At 46.5% G+C, this 17,522-nt stretch overlaps 2 protein-coding genes across 2 annotated transcripts in view; one reads left to right on the plus strand and one right to left on the minus strand.

Annotated features, from left to right (window-relative positions):
• Positions 1-805: 805 nt before the first annotated feature.
• On the plus strand, positions 806-1,000 carry LOC102850872 (cytochrome b-c1 complex subunit 9-like). Its single transcript, XM_006890135.1, has one exon. It carries the CDS (start codon positions 806-808, stop codon positions 998-1,000), a length of 195 nt encoding a protein of 64 aa, XP_006890197.1.
• An 11,413-nt stretch (positions 1,001-12,413) lies between these two features.
• Positions 12,414-17,522, minus strand: part of PDXP (pyridoxal (pyridoxine, vitamin B6) phosphatase) — a 7,455-nt gene continuing 2,346 nt past the window's right edge. The window contains exon 2 of the mRNA XM_006890136.1: positions 12,414-12,730. Coding sequence (XP_006890198.1) covers positions 12,414-12,730 — 317 coding nt within the window. The remainder of the gene's footprint in view (positions 12,731-17,522) is intronic.

Genomic DNA, 17,522 nt, shown 5'->3' on the forward strand with positions numbered 1-17,522 from the left:
TCAATTCTCCTTCTATCCTCCCTAGTCATTGTCCAACTCTCTGATGCATAACAAGTGATTGCAAAGACCATGGCCTGTATCAGACACATCTTAGTCTCCAGAGAGACACTGTTGCTCTTGAGTATTTTGGAGAGGTCCCTAACTGACAAAATAAAATCTTGGACCGATAATTTCACTGGAGAGTTCTATCAGGAATTCAGAAAAGGGCTGACATAAAAATTACTCAAACTTTATCAGAACAAAGAGAAAAGAATTTTCAGAGAATAGAACTAGAAGGTGTAAGGAACCTAGTTAAGAAATGAGATGACTCACAGACATGTGAAGAAATGCTCAGGGTCATTAGATACTAGAGAAATGCACATGAAAAGTGCAATGAGATACCATCTTACTGGCAACAACAACAAAAATAGCAACCGTCACTGGCTGGAAAGGGTGTGGGGACCGGTACTCAGGCAGGCACGGCTGGTGGGAACAGAGAATGGTGCAGCCATGGTGGGAGTGGTTTGGTCCTTCCAGAGGAAAGCTGAGAAAAGAAATGCCGTTCCTCCCAGGAATCCCAAGCAATTCCACCTCTAGACATAGATCCCAAAGGATTAAGAGCTGTGGCATAGACAGACATGTGGACCCCTGCCATCCTTGCAGCATTCTTTATAAAAACAGAAACATGAAAGAAATCCAAGTGTTCATCAATGAACAAATGGCTAAAAACTCCAACAACAATCATATACAACGGAGTGTTCTGTATCACTAAAAGCAGTCAAGAATTTGTGAACTGGTTGTCACACGAGTTCGTCAGTAAGAAACCATGGCTCGCCCAACATTCGCGGTGAATTTGTACTCCTTACTATTCCGCAGGACCTCCACGTTCGCCCTCACCATCGCCGTGGGAGCCCTGTTCTTCGAGCGGGCGTTCGATCAGGGAGCGGATATGATCTACGAGCACATCAACCAAGGGAAGCTGTGGAAACACATCAAGCACAAGTACCAGACCCAAGAGTAGTTCCTCAGCAGCCTCCATCCAGGCAAGAAGGACCAGGTCCACCCACTGGCTCTTTGTTCAAAGTCAAGGCCTCAGCTTGAAGATGATGCTTCAGTTATTCTTCAGGGACCACCTTTACCTGCCGGCAAGAAATGTCTTCCCTAACGGACTCTAACTTCTGCTGGTTTTTACATACGTCTCGTCAGAATCATCAGCAAATAAATGTCAATTGTCATTGAAAAAAAAAGAATTTGTGAACTATTGCACACACATGGATGGATCTAGAATGAGTTACGCTGAGTAGCATGCATGAGTCACAGAAAGACAATAATGGTATAAAATCACTACTATTAAAAGCCCAGGAAAGGCTTACACACAGAACAGGGTTGGGAAGGAAAAGAAAGGGGAGAAAAAAAAATAATAAATAGATAAGTGGGGCAAAAGGAAACACAATATACACTAAGGGAGTGGATTAAACATTGTAAATAATTAATTACATTGATCAATGACAATGTTTTTTTTAAATTTTATTTTATTATTTGTGTGTGTGTGTGTGTGTGTGTGTGTGTGTGTGTGTGTGTGTGTGCGTGCGTACCGTTAAATCAGATCTGACTGGTACAGGAGGAGATTGTCCCTCCTTCCTTGGCAGAGCATCTGGTGGATTTGAAAGGTGTGCCTCTGGGATTGCAGTGCAGCTTCTTGACAATGTTTAAAACAAACTAAATTATTGTATAAAACACCAAAACGAACGTGCAACAATGAGTAAAATAATAAAACATGTTGTTGTTATGTGCCATCGAGTGGCCTGTGACTATCCTGAGCCAGTCTCACTGATTTTGACACACTTACACCCACTGCACCAGATACTGTATCAATCTATCTCATCCAAGGTCTTCCTCTCCTGTGCCATCCCTCCACTCTTTCAAGCATGATGTCCTTTTCCAAGGATCAGTCCCCTCTGGCCACGTGCCCAAAGTATCTGAGATAGAGATTCTAAATCCTCACCTCCAGGGAGATACTTGGTTTCACCCTCTCCAAGACAGCTGTTTGTTTTCTTGGTGGACCATGGTATGTTCAAGACTCTTCTCCAGCACCACAACTCAAAGGCATCAATTCTTTTTCTGTCATCCTTAGTCACTATCCAGTTCTCTGATGCATGGTAAGTAATTGAGAAGACCACAGACTGGATCAGGCTCACCTTGGTCTATAGGCTGACATCGTTGCTTCTCAGTACTCTGGAAAGGTCCCTAACAGCAGATTTACCTAATGCAATTCATCTTTTGATTTCCTGACCGCTGGTGCCAAGACTGTTGATTGCGGAGCCAGGCAATCTGTAACTGTTAACAATCTCAATCTCTTCACCATCCATCATGGTGTCAGTGGTGAGAATCTTTGTCTTCTTGATATTGGGCTTCAATTCATATTGAAAACTATAGTCCTTGACCTTCTACAACAAATGCTTCAGGTCTTCTTCTATCAAGCAAGGATGTGACATCTGCATAATGTAGGTTGTTGATGCCAAATTTGTTTAAATATGTCAATATTTCAATATGACATATTTCAACACACAGATGCTGTGCTGGACATGCTCACTAGTTTGTGCCAAGAAATCTGGAGGACAACCATCTGGCCAACTGACTGGAAGAGATCCATATTTATATCCATTCCAAAAAAAAAAAAAGTGACTTGACAGAGTGTGGAAATTATCATACAATATCACTCATATCATATGCAAGCAAAATCCTACTGACAATTATCCAGAAACAACTGGAGCACAGTACGTTAACAGAAAACTACCAGAAATACAAGCTGCATTTAGAAGAGGCTGTGGTACTAGAGACATTATCACCTATGTCAGATGGATCTTGGCAGAAAGCAAAGAAGACCAGAGAAATGTCTATCTGTGTTTCATTGACTAACCAAAGGCATTTGACTATGTGGATCACAACAAATTGTGGTTAACCTTGAGGAGAATGGATATCCCAGAACACATGATTGTGCTTATGCAGATCCTAAAGTCTATAAACTTTGATAAATGTTGGTAGTTATAGAAAGGTTCCAGGCATTTTGTGTATTTTGTTCATAGTTGTTGCAGTGCTCAACTTGAAGGCAAACAACAACAACAACAACATACTTGGACCAGGAAGCAGTCCTCAGAAGAGAGAAGGGAAACACTGCATGGCTCAAAATCAGGAGTGTGTCAAGGATACATCTTGTCTCCATACCTTTTCAATCTGTATGCAAAATAGATCATTCAGGAAGCAGGGCTTTATGAGGAGAAAAATGTCATCAGGATTGGAGGAAGACTCATCAACAAACTATGCTACACAAAAGAAAAATTAAGCTTGTAGAAGCATAACCCCCCTCCCCCATTATTTGTAAACTTCACTAAACTAAACTAAAAATAAAAAAAGGAATGCAGGGGGAGGAAAAAACCCAAACCCAACAAAACTACTCTGGAACATAGCACAGGAAGGGACAAGGGCCACCCCTGAGGTGCTTTTATGAAGCTGGTCCAACCCTGACAGAGACCTCTGCAGCATGGCCCACAGGGACCCGAACATGGTAGCATCTCTGTGGGAGAGAGATGGGCTATGTCCTCTGTGTGATTTTTCAGTCTCTGAAAAACCCACCTGCAGGTCAGTTACATGTCAATTCTGACTCGGCTTTAGTGAGGTGGTGAGTGAGTTTAACCTTGACACCAAAGCCAGGCAAAGACACCACTAATAAAGAAAACTACAGAACAATTTCAAAAAGAACTCCAACTAGGACCATATTAATACGATCCCAGCACACTTGGTATGAATCTCTCTTGGCCATAATATGTGTGTGTGTGTGTGTGTGTGTGTGTGTGTGTGTGTGTGTGTGTGTATATATATTTTTTTTTTTTTTTGTACGTTGCTGAATTCTATTGGCTGACACTTTTGCACCCATGTTCATGGAGGACACTGGTCTGCAAAGGAGCCCTGGGAGGACATTCTGCTGTTCACCTTGCTGCCATGTCTCTCTCTGGTGGTTTGCATTCACCAGCCTCCCTGAGGAGAATGGACAATCTTCTCCCAATGGCCTGGCTTTTGGGAGCTGGTTGGTCCTCTGGACATTGTCAAATAGACTGCTTGCCCATTCCTTCACCAAAGGCTTTGGCAAGGAGGGAGGCTGGCCATTGCTTCACATTCATCCATCTGGAAGTTGGATAACAAATACGGAAGACCAAAGAAGAATCGATGCCCCTGACTTGCGGTGTTGGTGAAGAGTACTGGCTGTTCCGTGGCCTGCCCAAGGGTCAACGTGGCAGTCTTGAAAGTAGCGCGGCCAGCATGCTCCGTAGAGGCCAGGATGGTGAACCTTCACCTCACATGCTCTGGGTATGCGGTTAAGAGAGGCCAGTCCTTGGGAAAAGGGCATCATGGAGGATCAGTGAAAGAGAGAATGATCCTCACGGGGTTGGATTGACACAGCAACTGTAAACATGAGCTCGGCATTGTAGAGATTACGAGAACGGCGCAGGACAGAGCAAGGCCTGACCTGTTGTTGGTAGGATTCATGCATCACCGTTGACTTGATGGCACCTCACAACAGCAGCCTGCCAAGGATGGGTCAACACTGTAAAGTTCATGTAACCCACCACGTAAACAAAGCAAAGGAAAAGGAGTAACAGGGTCATCTCTGCCGGGGTCATCTCTACCGGCAGAGAAAGGGCAGCTGATAAAGTCAGACGCCACTAAGTAAAGAAAAGATAATCTCTTCGACAAACAGGGCTGGCATAAGTAAACACTCTGATAAAAACTCTTAGCAAACTGGGACTAGAAGGGAAAATTCCTCAAGGTAATTAAGGGTGCACACAGAGAACCCAACAGTGGACATTCTCCCCAGTGGGGACAGACAGAACATCAGCATTCTATCTGAGGAGGGGGGCCAGACAAGGATGCCTTTATTTCTACATTTCTTCAACGCTGTATGGGTGTCCTAGCTACAGCAACGAGACAAGAAAGGGATATAAAGGGCATCCGCACTGGTAAGGACGAAGTGAAGCCATCCCTATTGATGGACGATCCTGTGTACAGAAAATCCCAGGGGTTCAAAAAGCAGTTACTGGAAACTAAGAATTCAGTCAAGGGGAAGGACACAAAATCCTTACACTAACAAGGAGAACTGTGAAAAGGAAATCAGGAAAATAATACCATTTACAATAAGGGGAAAGGAGATAAAATACTTAGAAGAAATCTTACTAGGGAAATAAGAGACTTGTGCTGCCAGCCCAAAGGCACGTGGTTCAAATCCACCAACTGCTCCGTGGGAGAAGGATGGACATTCTCCTGCGTGTTTACCTGCCTCTAAAAATCCACTGGAGGGGCAGCTATGGGTTGGTTCCAACTCGACCGTACATAAGGACAACACAAAGAAAATGGCGAGATATTATTGCAAGGAGTCAAAACAGGCCTTCTCAGATGGAAAACTATATCATGCTGTAGATGGGAAGACTTACCGTTGTGAAAATGTCAATACTGCTCAAACTGATCTACAGACACTTTGCAATCCCAATTCAAATTCCAATAAGGAAAATGAATCACAAACTTCATATGGAAAGGGGGGGGGAAGCTACAAATAAGTAAAACAGTATGGAAAAGAACAACACAGAAGGGCTGACACTTCCCAGTCACAGAGCCCACTATACAATCGCAGTCGTGAAAACAGTCTGGAACTGGTTCAATGGCACACACAGAGCAGTGAACAGAACTGAGAGTCGAGAACTCAAGCCACATCCCTATGGTTAACTCATCTTCAACAAAAAAATCAAAGTCCATTAAATGCAGAAAAGACAATCTCTTCAACAAAAAGTGCTGGCAAAACCGGCTGGCTATTTGCTGAAAAATGAAACTAGATCCACACCTCACACCGTATACAAAACCAGCTCCAAACGGATCAAAGACCTAACTGTAAAACCTAAAACTATAAAGATTGTGTACACACACACACACACACGCACGCACGCACATACATTGTACATATAAAGGAAACCTAGGGTCAATGCCAGGGGTTCTAATACACAGCACGAATTGAATAGCAAGTATGACTAATATGAAAAGCTAGCTCGTTGCTGTCAAGTCGGCACTAACCAGTAGTTGACTCTCCAGTGGGTTTTCAGAGGCTGTAAATCACATGAAAGGAGACTGCTCATCTTTCTCCCGCAGAGCAGCTGGTGGATTCAAACAGCTCATCTTTGAGTTGGCAGCGAAACTTCTTACAGACTAGAATTCCAGAAGATAAACTAGGTAACTGGGGCCTCCTAAAAAGGAAACACCTTTGCTCATCAAAACAACTTACCCAAGATGGGAAACAAAACTTCCTTTGCAACAATGTATCTGGTAAAAGTTTAATCTCAAAAATATACTGACACTTTAACAACTCACAACTGAAAAGGCAAATGACCCAATTATAAAAAGGGCGAAGGATATGAACAGATACATCATCAAAGAAGGCCTTCAGGGAGTCAATAAATTCCTAAGAAGATGCTGGTGACCCTGTGCCTTTGTTTTTAGGAAATGCCATCGAGTTGACCTCAACTCACAGTAACACGATGTATAATAATAGATCAAACCCTTGCCCAATCCCGTGCCGTCCTCACAATCTCCACTGTCCTGAAGCCGCTGTTGCAGTCACAGTGTCAATCCATCTCAGTGAGGGTCTTCCCATCTTTCTCATATTCTTCATCTTTCCAAGCATGATGTCCCTTTCCAAGGACTGACCCCTTCTGACACATGCCCAATGTACATCGGATGAGGTCTCACCATCCTTGTCCCCAGAAAGCCCTCGGGCTGCACATCTTCCAAGATGAATTTGTTTACCTTTTTTTTTTGGTGGGAGTGCAGGGCATTGAACCTGGGACCTTGTGCATTGCTTATTCTTTTGACCGTCCTGGTAGACGTGTGTTAACTTTGGTGAAGGGAGAGGCAGTAGACACTCAAGTCAGTACATCTTGACCAAAGCAAAGGTGGACATGGAGAGAAACATAGAGAAACGAAAATAAAACAAAACTTAAGTTGTTGTTATGGACCGCTGAGTTGCCTGCAACTCATAGCGACCCTATGTACAGCAGCCCTAAACCCTGCTCTGTCCTGTGCCAATCTCACTGTCTCTGACACACCCATCCCGATTACCCCAGTCACTGAGTCAGTCCATCTCATCGAGGGTCTTCCTCTCTTGCACTTTCCTCCCCGCTCCCAAGTATGATGTCCCTCTCCAAGGACTGGTGCCACATTGCAACATGTTCAGAGTATGTCAAGTGAAGCTTCAGAATCCTTGCCTCCAAAAACAGCCTGGTTTCACCCTCTCCAGGACAAAACTGTTTGTTCCACTAGCAGTCCATGGTATACTAAATACTCTGCTCTAGCACCACAGCTCAAAGGGATCAATTCTCTTTCTAGCATCCCTAGTCATTGTCCAGCTCTCTGATGCATAGCAAGTGATTGCAAAAACCATGGCCTGTATCAGGTGCACCTTACTCTCCAGACTGACATCATTGCTCTTCAGTACTTTGGAGAGGTTTCTAACAGCAGACTTTCCCATCACAATATGTCTTTTAATTTCCTGGCTGCTGATGCCAAGAGTTTTGATTGTGGAGCCAGGCAAACTAAGGCTACTAATAATCTCAATCTCTTCACCATCCATCATGATGCTGCCAAGTGGGCCAGCAGTGAGAATCTTTGTTTTCTTGAAGTTGAGCTTCAATCCATAATGAAAGCTGCAGTCCTTGATCTTATGCAGCAAACGCTTCAGGTCCTCCTCAGTTTCAGCAAGCAGGGTTGTTTCACCTGCATAATGCAGATTGTTGATGAGTCTTCCTCCAATCCTAATACCACATCTCTCCTCATAGAGCCCAGCTTCCTGGATAATCTGTTCTGCATATAGATTGAAAATGTATGGAGGCAAGACACATCCTTGGCATACACCCTTCCCAATTTTTGAACCGTGCAGTGTTTCCTTGCTCTGTTCTGATGACTGCCTTCTGGTCCAAGTATAGATTTTGCATAAGCATGATCAAGTGTTCTGGGATTCCCATTCTTCTCATAGTTAGCTACAGTTTGTTGTGATCCACACAGTCAAATGCCTTTGCATAGTCAATGAAACACAGATAGACATTCCTCTGGTATTCCCTGCTTTCAGCCAAGATTCATCTGACATTAGTTATAATATCCCTAGTACCATGGCCTCTTGTAAATTCAGCCTGCACTTCAGGCAGTTCTCTGTCGACGTGCTGTTCCAGTTGTTCTTGGATAATCTTCAGACAATTTTGCTTGCAACCTCAGTAAATACTATAGTCTTTAAAAGACACCTTTTAATTTAACTCACATGCTAACAGCTATTGCCATGATAACAGCTAACTCAACCAGGTGGATTGGTAGTGACTGCTGCAATGCGATCGAGGATGCAAGTATGTTAGAAATGATGAGGATGGCATAGGTTCAGATCAGTTGTTCAAGGCAACATTTAACAAAAACAACATCATCCTTCTTTATCAGAAAAGGCTGCCCTGCTTGACAAACTGTATCCTGAGTTGCTCTTGATCCTAAATTTGTAGCCTCTTACTTCTCTAATGAACAGCCTAACTGTTACATTGTGATCTGTGAGTGCTGGCTAATCATTGCAACAAAGTATCACACCCAGCAGAGAAGTTAAGGCACTCCCAGGGAGGGAAGGCTGGTGTGAGTACCTGGTAAAAGGCTGACAAAAAGAAGGCATTTCTGCTCTCAGCATCCTGAGAATCAGCCCTTGGGCTATGAACGCAATAACAACTCTCCTCTTCCTCCATTGTGAATGGAGAGGCTGGGGCGGGGGTAGTAGTGATGTCAGTTGGAGGACTAAGGTGCGTCTGATTCAGGCCATGGTCTTTGCTATTACTTGCTATCTGAGAGCTGGACATTGAATAAGGATGACAGGAAAAGAACTGATGCCTTTGAGCTGTGGTGTTGGAGAAGACCACTGAACATCCCATGGATGCCCAGGAGAACAGATACGGTTGGAGAGGGTACAGCTGGAGTGCTCTTTGGAGACAAGACTGACGAGGCTTCACTTCACATACTTTGGACATGTTGCTAGGAGGGGCTATTTCCTGAAGAGGGACATGATCCTGGGAAGGGTATAGGGTCGGTGAAGGAGAGGAAGATCCCCAACCAGGTGGACTGACAAAGCAACTGCTGCAATAGGCTCTTGTATGTCAGTAAGTGTAAGGACGGCGTAGGGTCACTATGAGTCATACTTGACAGCACCTATAACAAACAACAACTCCTTACAGTGACAAGCAGCTTGAAGTTCTTAATGCAGATGATTTTGTGGCTCAAGGCAATGATCAAAGTCCTGGGTTTTAGCATGGTTCTTAGAAAAAGGAACAGAAGAATGGCTCTGTGGTGTGGGTTTTCCCCTCTCCTTCTTTAAAGCAGTCTCATTAGCCTCAAATACTCTTCCCAACTCACATTCATGCTCTTAATGATGTCTGAAATTGTGTTATTGTCTGCATATTAAACGCTTTGTTATCACCACTATGATGCTGTTGAAGTTTGCAGAACAGACTGGCATCCTATGCACCCACTGGTATGTACGCTGTTGGGAGAATTACAAGCTCCAGCAGAACCTCACTCATCCCACTCTCTCTGTGCTTGTTTCTGGGTTATCCCTCTGTCCTTCCCTGCCCATCTTCACAATCCCGTGTGGCTGTTTAGTGCTGAGTATCCCCCAGATCTTACTGTTCCCCTTATGTATCAATTATTTAGCCCAAGGAATGCTGATCTGCACTCAAAGGGCGGTTTAGGACCATTGTTTCCAGTTCTGTCAGGCCAGGAAACCTGGTCATGGTGGTTTTGAGGGGTTTTTTAAATTTTCAAATTTACTTTTCTTTTCTTGTTGTATACCATCAAATAGAATCCAACTGGCACAGAAGGACATTGCTCCTCCTTCTCCAGCAAACCATCTGGTGGATTTGAACCGCATGCCTCTGGGATTGCAGTGCAGTTTATTGCCACGAGGCCAATAGAGCTCCCTGGTGTTTTTTTTGTTTTGTTTTGTTTTTAAATTTTTTCCCCCCTGGTGGTTATCTGTTTTTCTCCCACGCAGAGGACCTTTCGTTGTGTTCCGCACCCCCACCCCAAGCAGTCAGCAGTGGTAGCCGGGCACCATCTAGTTCTTCCGACCTCAGTCATGGATGCTGAGGGTCAGGAGGTCCATTGGTGCTGTGGACAAATGATCTCCATGTCTTTGTCTTCACATTTCTTGGCTCGGGATAGAGCAACAAACGGATGCTCAAAAGCTTTTAAGCTCCAAGTTGCTACTCACCAATGTAGAGCACAGAACACTGTCCTTGTGTACTTGTTATTGTTAGGTGCCGTCAAGTCTGACTCATAGTGGCCCGATGAACAACAGATCTGAACCCTGTCCTATCCTGTGCTTTCCTCAGTCTCTGACACACTCCAGCCCACTGCAGCTGTCACTGTGTCAATCCACCTGGTTGAGGGTCTTATATCATGATCTTGGAGTCTTTGAGCCTTGAGGCCCCACATATCCACCTGTTTTAAAAATTTCCCAGATAAGGCTTTCAGCCTGTTAGAGCAAGCATCCTCAGCCTTTAGACATAGCCTGTAACTGCTACATCTGCTTTCTAAATAAAACCTGTTGTCCTAAGAGTTGGTGACACAGAGCGAGCCCTTCAGTGAAATTGGGTGACACCGGGTTACAACAATGAGCTCAAAGACAGCAGTGACTGAGGACAGCTCAGGCTCAGGTAGTGTTTCATTCTGTTGTAATGGGTTGTAATGAATCACAATCACTTGACGATACCAAACAGGCTGAAGCGCCGTGTCCTTTGGGGGCCCCTGAGTCAGGCATTCCCAATGTCGCTCAGGAGAACGGCGTGTTCAAGCTGCTCCCTAGACTGTAAAATGAAATAAAGACACACCTGGAGGCTCTCCAGAAGGATCAGGACAAATGGGTATATCAAGTCTCTGACATACAGAAAACTGTCAGGGGATGAGGGAGGCCATGTCACGCAGGACAAGATTCCAGAGGACAGCTGGCTTAGGTGGGGCACCTCCTCCCATCCTGAATCCAGACAGAACACAGTTGCTGTCACACGCACTTTTATTAAGTACGGAGAACTGGTTACAACATAGGCGGAGGTGGCAGGAGGCCCGGCCCCACCCCCACCTGCACACAATAAGAAATAAATAGTTGGGGCGGGCATGGGGAGAAGTGGTACAGCCCACTCTGGGGAGCATGTCTCCAGGCTGTGGTCACCACCAACACTGGGCTGTCATGAGGGGAGGGAACGGCTCCCAGGTACAGGGGCCCCAGACATCACCTCCGTGGAGAAGGGGGTCTTTGGAACTTGGACCCTTGCTTAGCCACTGGAATCTGGAACCCCAGCTGGTCCAGTCAGAACCAGGTGATCAAGAAGTCAGTGTTCCCTGGAATTGAGTAATTCAGCTCGGCATCTACACCAATGGGTCATACCAGTTACTATTCTGATTGGTCCATTCAGGACCTATGACAGAAAGGAGCATCCCAGGGTTCTATCCTGATTGGTCTACTTAGGACCTATGACAAGAAGGAGCCTTATCACTCAACCTTCTGATTGGTCTACTAAAGCCCAGGCTCCCTAAAAAAAAAATAATAAAAAAATAAAAATTAAAAAAAAAAAATAAAGCGCAGGCTCACAAGGTTCTTATCTGATTGGTCCACTTAGGACCTATGACAGGAAGGAGTCTCATCACTCAGCCTTTTGATTGGTCTACTGAGGCTCAGGCTCCCAGGGATCTGTGCTGCCTCTCAGGGACCTCATGTTCATGAGAACTGCCCCAGAATGTCTAGGGGAGCCGACTGCTAAGTCTTTCCCCCCATGGAGCAGCTGATAGGTTCACTGTCAGTCTTTTAGTATCTCTGCAGAGCACTCAATCACTGTGCTACCAGGGCTCCTTTCAGGGCCCCTCAGAACCAATGTGAGTGAGGGATCCAGCATCACTAAGCCTTCTGGTTGGTCCACTCAGGGCTCATAATGGTTTATGGTTACCAAGACCTTTGATTGGTCAAGAGGAGCAAGAAGCAGGCAGAGGGGGAGAGATTCCAGGGGGTTGAAGTGCTCAGGGTCTGGAGGCTCTTCAGTTGACACCAGGGGAGTTGGCAGGTCAAGAAATAATGGACATCTGGCTGGAGAGCCTGGGTGAACCTGTAAGAGGAGGGAGAGTGGCTTCTGCGACAGAAGAGTGCCCGGCCATTGCTGGCAGGAAGGAGTGTGGGGTCCCAAAAACCTTCCCCAAGTCCCAGCCTCACCCGGTGCAGGCACTGGGGCTGGAGAGCTAGAGGCGCTGAATGCAGCCGAACCCATAACCTCCACCTATGGGGACCAGGGTCTGGGGAGGATGGGGCAGAGGTCACAGCTCGGGCAGGCTCAGTCCTCCAACCCCTCCATCAAGTCTGCAATGGTCTCCACGTAGTAATGGGGCACCAGGTCGAGCTGGCCGGCTGCCAGATGGGCCTGGGCCTCCTCCAGGCGGGAGACCCCGGTGAGCGTGAGCACTGTGGTCATGCCGCAGCGGTGGCCGAAGAGGATGTCAGTCTCCAGGCGGTCGCCCACCATGAGCATGCGGGCGGGGTCCACGGGGAAGTGCTCTGTGATGCATTCGAACATGTACGGGCTGGGCTTGCCCACCACCACGGCCTGGCGCCCCGAAGCCGTCTCCACTGCAGCGGCCAGGCTTCCGGTCCCTGCAGAGAGAGCAGAGGCTTGGTCAGAGGTCTGAAACTGGGCAGTGCATCCAAGCTGGGGGAAGGGAGTGGCCAAGTGTATAGATGCGGTCAGGCCACTTGACTCCTGTGCCTCAGTTTCCCCCCTCTTTAACATGAGGATACTAAACCATCAGTATATGTTTCCAAGGAATAGCCTCTCCTCACAACAGAGTGAGACGAGGCCTTATCATCTTTGATTCTCAGGAACACGCCGGTTGCACTTTCTCCAAGACACCGGTTTGTTCTTTTGGCCAAAAGAACATGGGATGTTTGGTGCCCTCCTCCAACATCAAGCTCAAAGGCATTAATTCTGTCATCGTTAGTCACTGTGCAGCTCTCAGATGCCTGACTGAAAAAGACCATGGCCTGAAAGGGACACAATGCTTGGAAAGGTGGAGCCTTGGCAAAAGAGGCTGAAGACGCTCATTAAGACAGGAAACAGCTCATGTGTGACAGAAATGATGAGGATGACACAAGACAGAACAGGGTTCAGATCTGTTGTTCGTGAGTTGTACTCAACGAGACACTGGGTCACTGAGTCATACTCTATTTGACAGCCCCCAACACCACCACACCAGACCATCCTTGTGGTATGCAATCAGACTTGTGGCAAGCCCCTGTGTCAACAGATGCATGATGCCAGGCCTTTCTTCCATGGTACACTATATTGTCAGGAGGGGCTGATCTTTGGAGAGAGACATCATGCTTGTTAAAGTAGAGGGTTAGCCTCACCACCATCACCATCACCAAAGAGCTTTCCTGAGGGGCTTCTGTCAGCACCCTTCTGCCCCACCCTATAGACTAGACAGGTGCACCAAGTACAGAGGTGGGTGGTTCTTTCTATTTCAAAAAAGCAAAAGATCAAAAAGTTGAGAGAACCCCATTCTTTACTGTCTAACCACATACAAGCTTTCCCAATATCTGTAGCTGTCTTATCCATCCCAAGTGGAAATCAAGTTGAAGCCACTAAAAAAAAAAAAAAGTCGAAGATTAGCCAAAGAGAGGGAGACCCTCAACAAATGACCACAACAGTGGGTTTGAGCAAGGCAAAGATTGTAAGGAAGGTGCAGGACAGGCAAGGTTTCCATCTGTTGTTCATAGGGTCACATGAGTCATAGTTGACTTGACTACACCTAACAGTAACAGGTCTGTCCTGGAGAGAGTGAAACCAAGTTTCTCCTAGGAGGTGAGGATTTTGAAGCTCCATCTCACATACTTTGGACATGTGGCCAGGAGGGACTGGTCCTTGGAGAAAGACAGCATGCTTGGAAGGGTGGAAGTCACAGGGGAGGACGACCTCAGATGAGATGGATTGGTATAGTGACTAAGGCAGTGGGAGTAGGTGTGTCGGAGTGAGACTGGTTCAGGACAGGGCAGGCTTCAGAGCTGTTGTATACAGGGTCACTGTGAGTTGCAGGGGAATCGACAGCACATAACAACAACTGTAACAGTAACAGCTGGGTGAGTCTGAACTGCCAGTCTTTTGAGGATACTGATGGCATTTGTCTCGTGAGGTTGTAAGCACAGAAAGATGACTTCAGGCAGAGCTCTGAGAACAGGCTGGGCTCATCATCCTGCCCAGTGCTGTCTTACAGCTGTGCCTCTGGGCGAAGCACTCCTTGCACTCGCTGCAAAAGGGGCATCCAAGACAAGCCTGCCTTGAAGCGGATCATGGGGTTAGCGGTCTGGAAACGGGACAAGCCCTTGGCCAACAGCGGTGTGGTTGCTCCTGGCATGGCAAGCTGGCACTGCCTCTTTGGAACCCAGTGGGACACAGAAAGGTTTGCACCTCTGACCCAGTCGACCTCTGCACGGGCAGGGATCATGAGAGAAGAATTCACACTGGAGACAAAAATGCTACATGCTTTAAGCTGTCTGCGGCGGCAGAAACTACCAGGAAAATTGTGGAAGACGCCCAGATGTCTAACAATGGGAGAGCTGTTTAGGGAGGGATGGTCCTGACTCCCAGCCTGGCATCATCCTGACTCACACAAAGGGTCCACTGTGCCGGCTGCAGGCGTGTCTGCGCCAGGGTTATGCCTTCGTACTAATGTGTCTGGATAAATGATGATAATCATCATTAAGGAAGCACATTCTAAAGGGTCAGAGGCTGTGCTGGGAGCACTGGAAGCCCATTACACAGATGGCAAGACTGAGTCTCGGTCAGGTTAAGAAAGTGGCATATAATTAAGGGCCACACAGCGTGGTGAGTGGCAAGAAAGGGAGTTGCCCTCGGGGTGTGACCCTATCATGGACTGGTCCAGGCCCCAGAGATGCTGGCCACTTCATTTTCAAGAATTTTGTCGGGTTGCCTGTTAACTGCCACTCTTTTTAAATTTTTTTTTAATTATTATTTATTATGTGTGTACCATCATATCAGATCTGACTGGTACAGGAGGAGATTGTCGCTCCTTTTCCAGCAGAGCATCTGGTGGATTCGAACTGCGTACCTCTGGGTTACAGTGCAGCTTCTTGCCACTGGGCCACCAGAGCTCCCTTAACTGCCACTCTTAAAAAAGAATGTGCTCATAAAGACTTACGATTAAATGAATAATTTCTAGAACAAAGGTAATACACTTTCAACATGCACCATTTGCTAATGATTTTGTCACATACTTGGGAAGAAACTGCGCTGCCAACCCAAAGGCACAGAGTTTGAACCCACCAGTGGGAGACAAGTGAGCCGTCTCCTCCCATGAGCATTACGGCCTCTGAAAACCAGCTGGAGGGTCAGCTATGAGTCAATTCTGACTCAATGGCACACAACAACCATAATCTAAACTTCTGAGGTTTCTCATAGTATATATATATATATATACACACACACACACACACACACGTGTGTGTGTATAGTTGTTGATTGCCTTCAAGTCGAGCACAACTCATAGTGACCCTAAGAACAAAAGGCCTGAAGTCCCTCTACAATTTTTATTGACATTTATCAAAGTTCATAGATTTTCTGGAGGCATGCTATTTAGGAAGTGGATGCCACTCCTGCTTCTAAACCTGTGATAGTATGTTATTGTTGTTATGTGCCATTGAGTCACCTGCAATGTACAGCGACCCTATGGACAGCAGCTCTGAACCCTGCCCTGTCCTGAGCCAGTCTCATTAATTCTGACAAACCAACCCCCATTGCCCCAGTTACTGTATCAGTCCATCTCATCTGGGGTCTCCCTCTCCTGTGCTGTCCATCCACCCTTCCAAGCATGATGTTCTTCTCCAAGGACTGATCTCTCCTGGCCATGTGCCCAAAGTAAGTGAGGCAGAGCTTCAAAATCCTAGCCTCCGGAGCTCTGGTGGCCTAGTGGAGGGAGGCTGTGCTGCAATCCCAAAGGCTCACAGTTCAAGACCATCAGATGCTCCACTGAAGAGGAAGGGGCAATCGCCTCCTATGCCAGTCACAAGAAAAAAAAATTAATAATAAAAAAATAGAAATCCTAGCTTCCAAGGAAAGACTTGGCTTCACCCTCTCCAAAACAGACCTAGTTGTTTTCTTGTCAGTCCATGTTTTGTTCAAGACTCTTCTCCAGCACCACAACTCAAAGGCATCTATTCTTCTTCTGTCATCCTTAGTCATTGTCAAACTCTCTGAAGCATAGCAAGTCATTGAGAAAACCATAGACTGGATTAGGCGTTCTTTTGTATTTAAACTGACACGGTTGCTCTTCAGCACTCTGGAGAGGTCCATGACAGCAGTTTTTCCCAAAGCGATTCGTCTTTTATTTCCTGACTGCTGGTGTTAAAGAGTGTTGATTGTAAATCCAAGCAAGCTGTAATTGTTAACAATCTCAATCTCTTCACCATCTATTATGGTGCTGCCAATTGGCCCAGTGGTGAGAATCTTTGTCTTCCTGATGTTGAGTTTCAATCCATATTGCTTGCATACACACACACACCCACACCCCATATATATGTGTATAGAATCACATGTAACAATCACAGAGGGTGCTAGTTTGAGTCTCTCCCAACTTCAGGTTCAGTGATTCAGCCTCACTGGGGGTATTTACACCACAGGAAAGGGCAAACGGTCCAGAGCAAGCCTCTCTCCCAGCTGGTCACTCAGCTTTGATAAGCAGAGCACTGACTGAACCCCGTTGGCAGCCTCTCATTCCCAGGGGATGACACTTAGTCTCGCTAGAGAAACAGGAGAAAAGGTGGCCATGACTGACATTCTTCAGTCCTGAGGAAACAGATAAGGAGTGACTTGCCCTTGTCACAGGACTGGACAGAAGTGGCTTCCAGGTCAGCTCCCAGTCACCCCTCAGGGAAGTGCTTCCTGACATCTGACCTGGAACTCTCCTCTCTGCTCTAAGGACTGGGTAGGGAAGGAAAGCTTAGTTTAGAGATTCCTTCCAGGGCAGAGAGGCTCTGACCAAGACCCGCCAGTGTTCTCAGTCACTAGAGCCTGTTTCCACCAGGACAGAGCCGGCCTCCAGGGTGCACTTCAGTCATTCAGCCAGTGTTTACGGAGACTGACCACAGACACTTTGGCAGGCTGGCACTCAGCCAGGCACCGGGGCAGTGCAGGGAACATGACAGACAGCCCGACCCGGGGAGTGCACATCCTAGCAGGGGGCCTCTCAGCCCTTTAGCCTGTTATCGCCACGTTCCCTGGTCCAAGACTGCCACATGGATGCCGGTGACGTATTCCGAAAAGACAGTGGGCATTTCTATTTGCCAACTCGAGCGGCTGCCATGTGGCAACAAGATAAACACAACTCATAATTAAAGAGTTCCATGTGTTGGGGGAAGCCTGCGGGGGGGGGGG

This window comes from Elephantulus edwardii, unplaced genomic scaffold (assembly GCF_000299155.1).
Source record: "Elephantulus edwardii isolate Elephantulus edwardi_28Jun2011 unplaced genomic scaffold, EleEdw1.0 scaffold00086, whole genome shotgun sequence".
NCBI classification, from domain to species: Eukaryota; Metazoa; Chordata; class Mammalia; order Macroscelidea; family Macroscelididae; genus Elephantulus; species Elephantulus edwardii.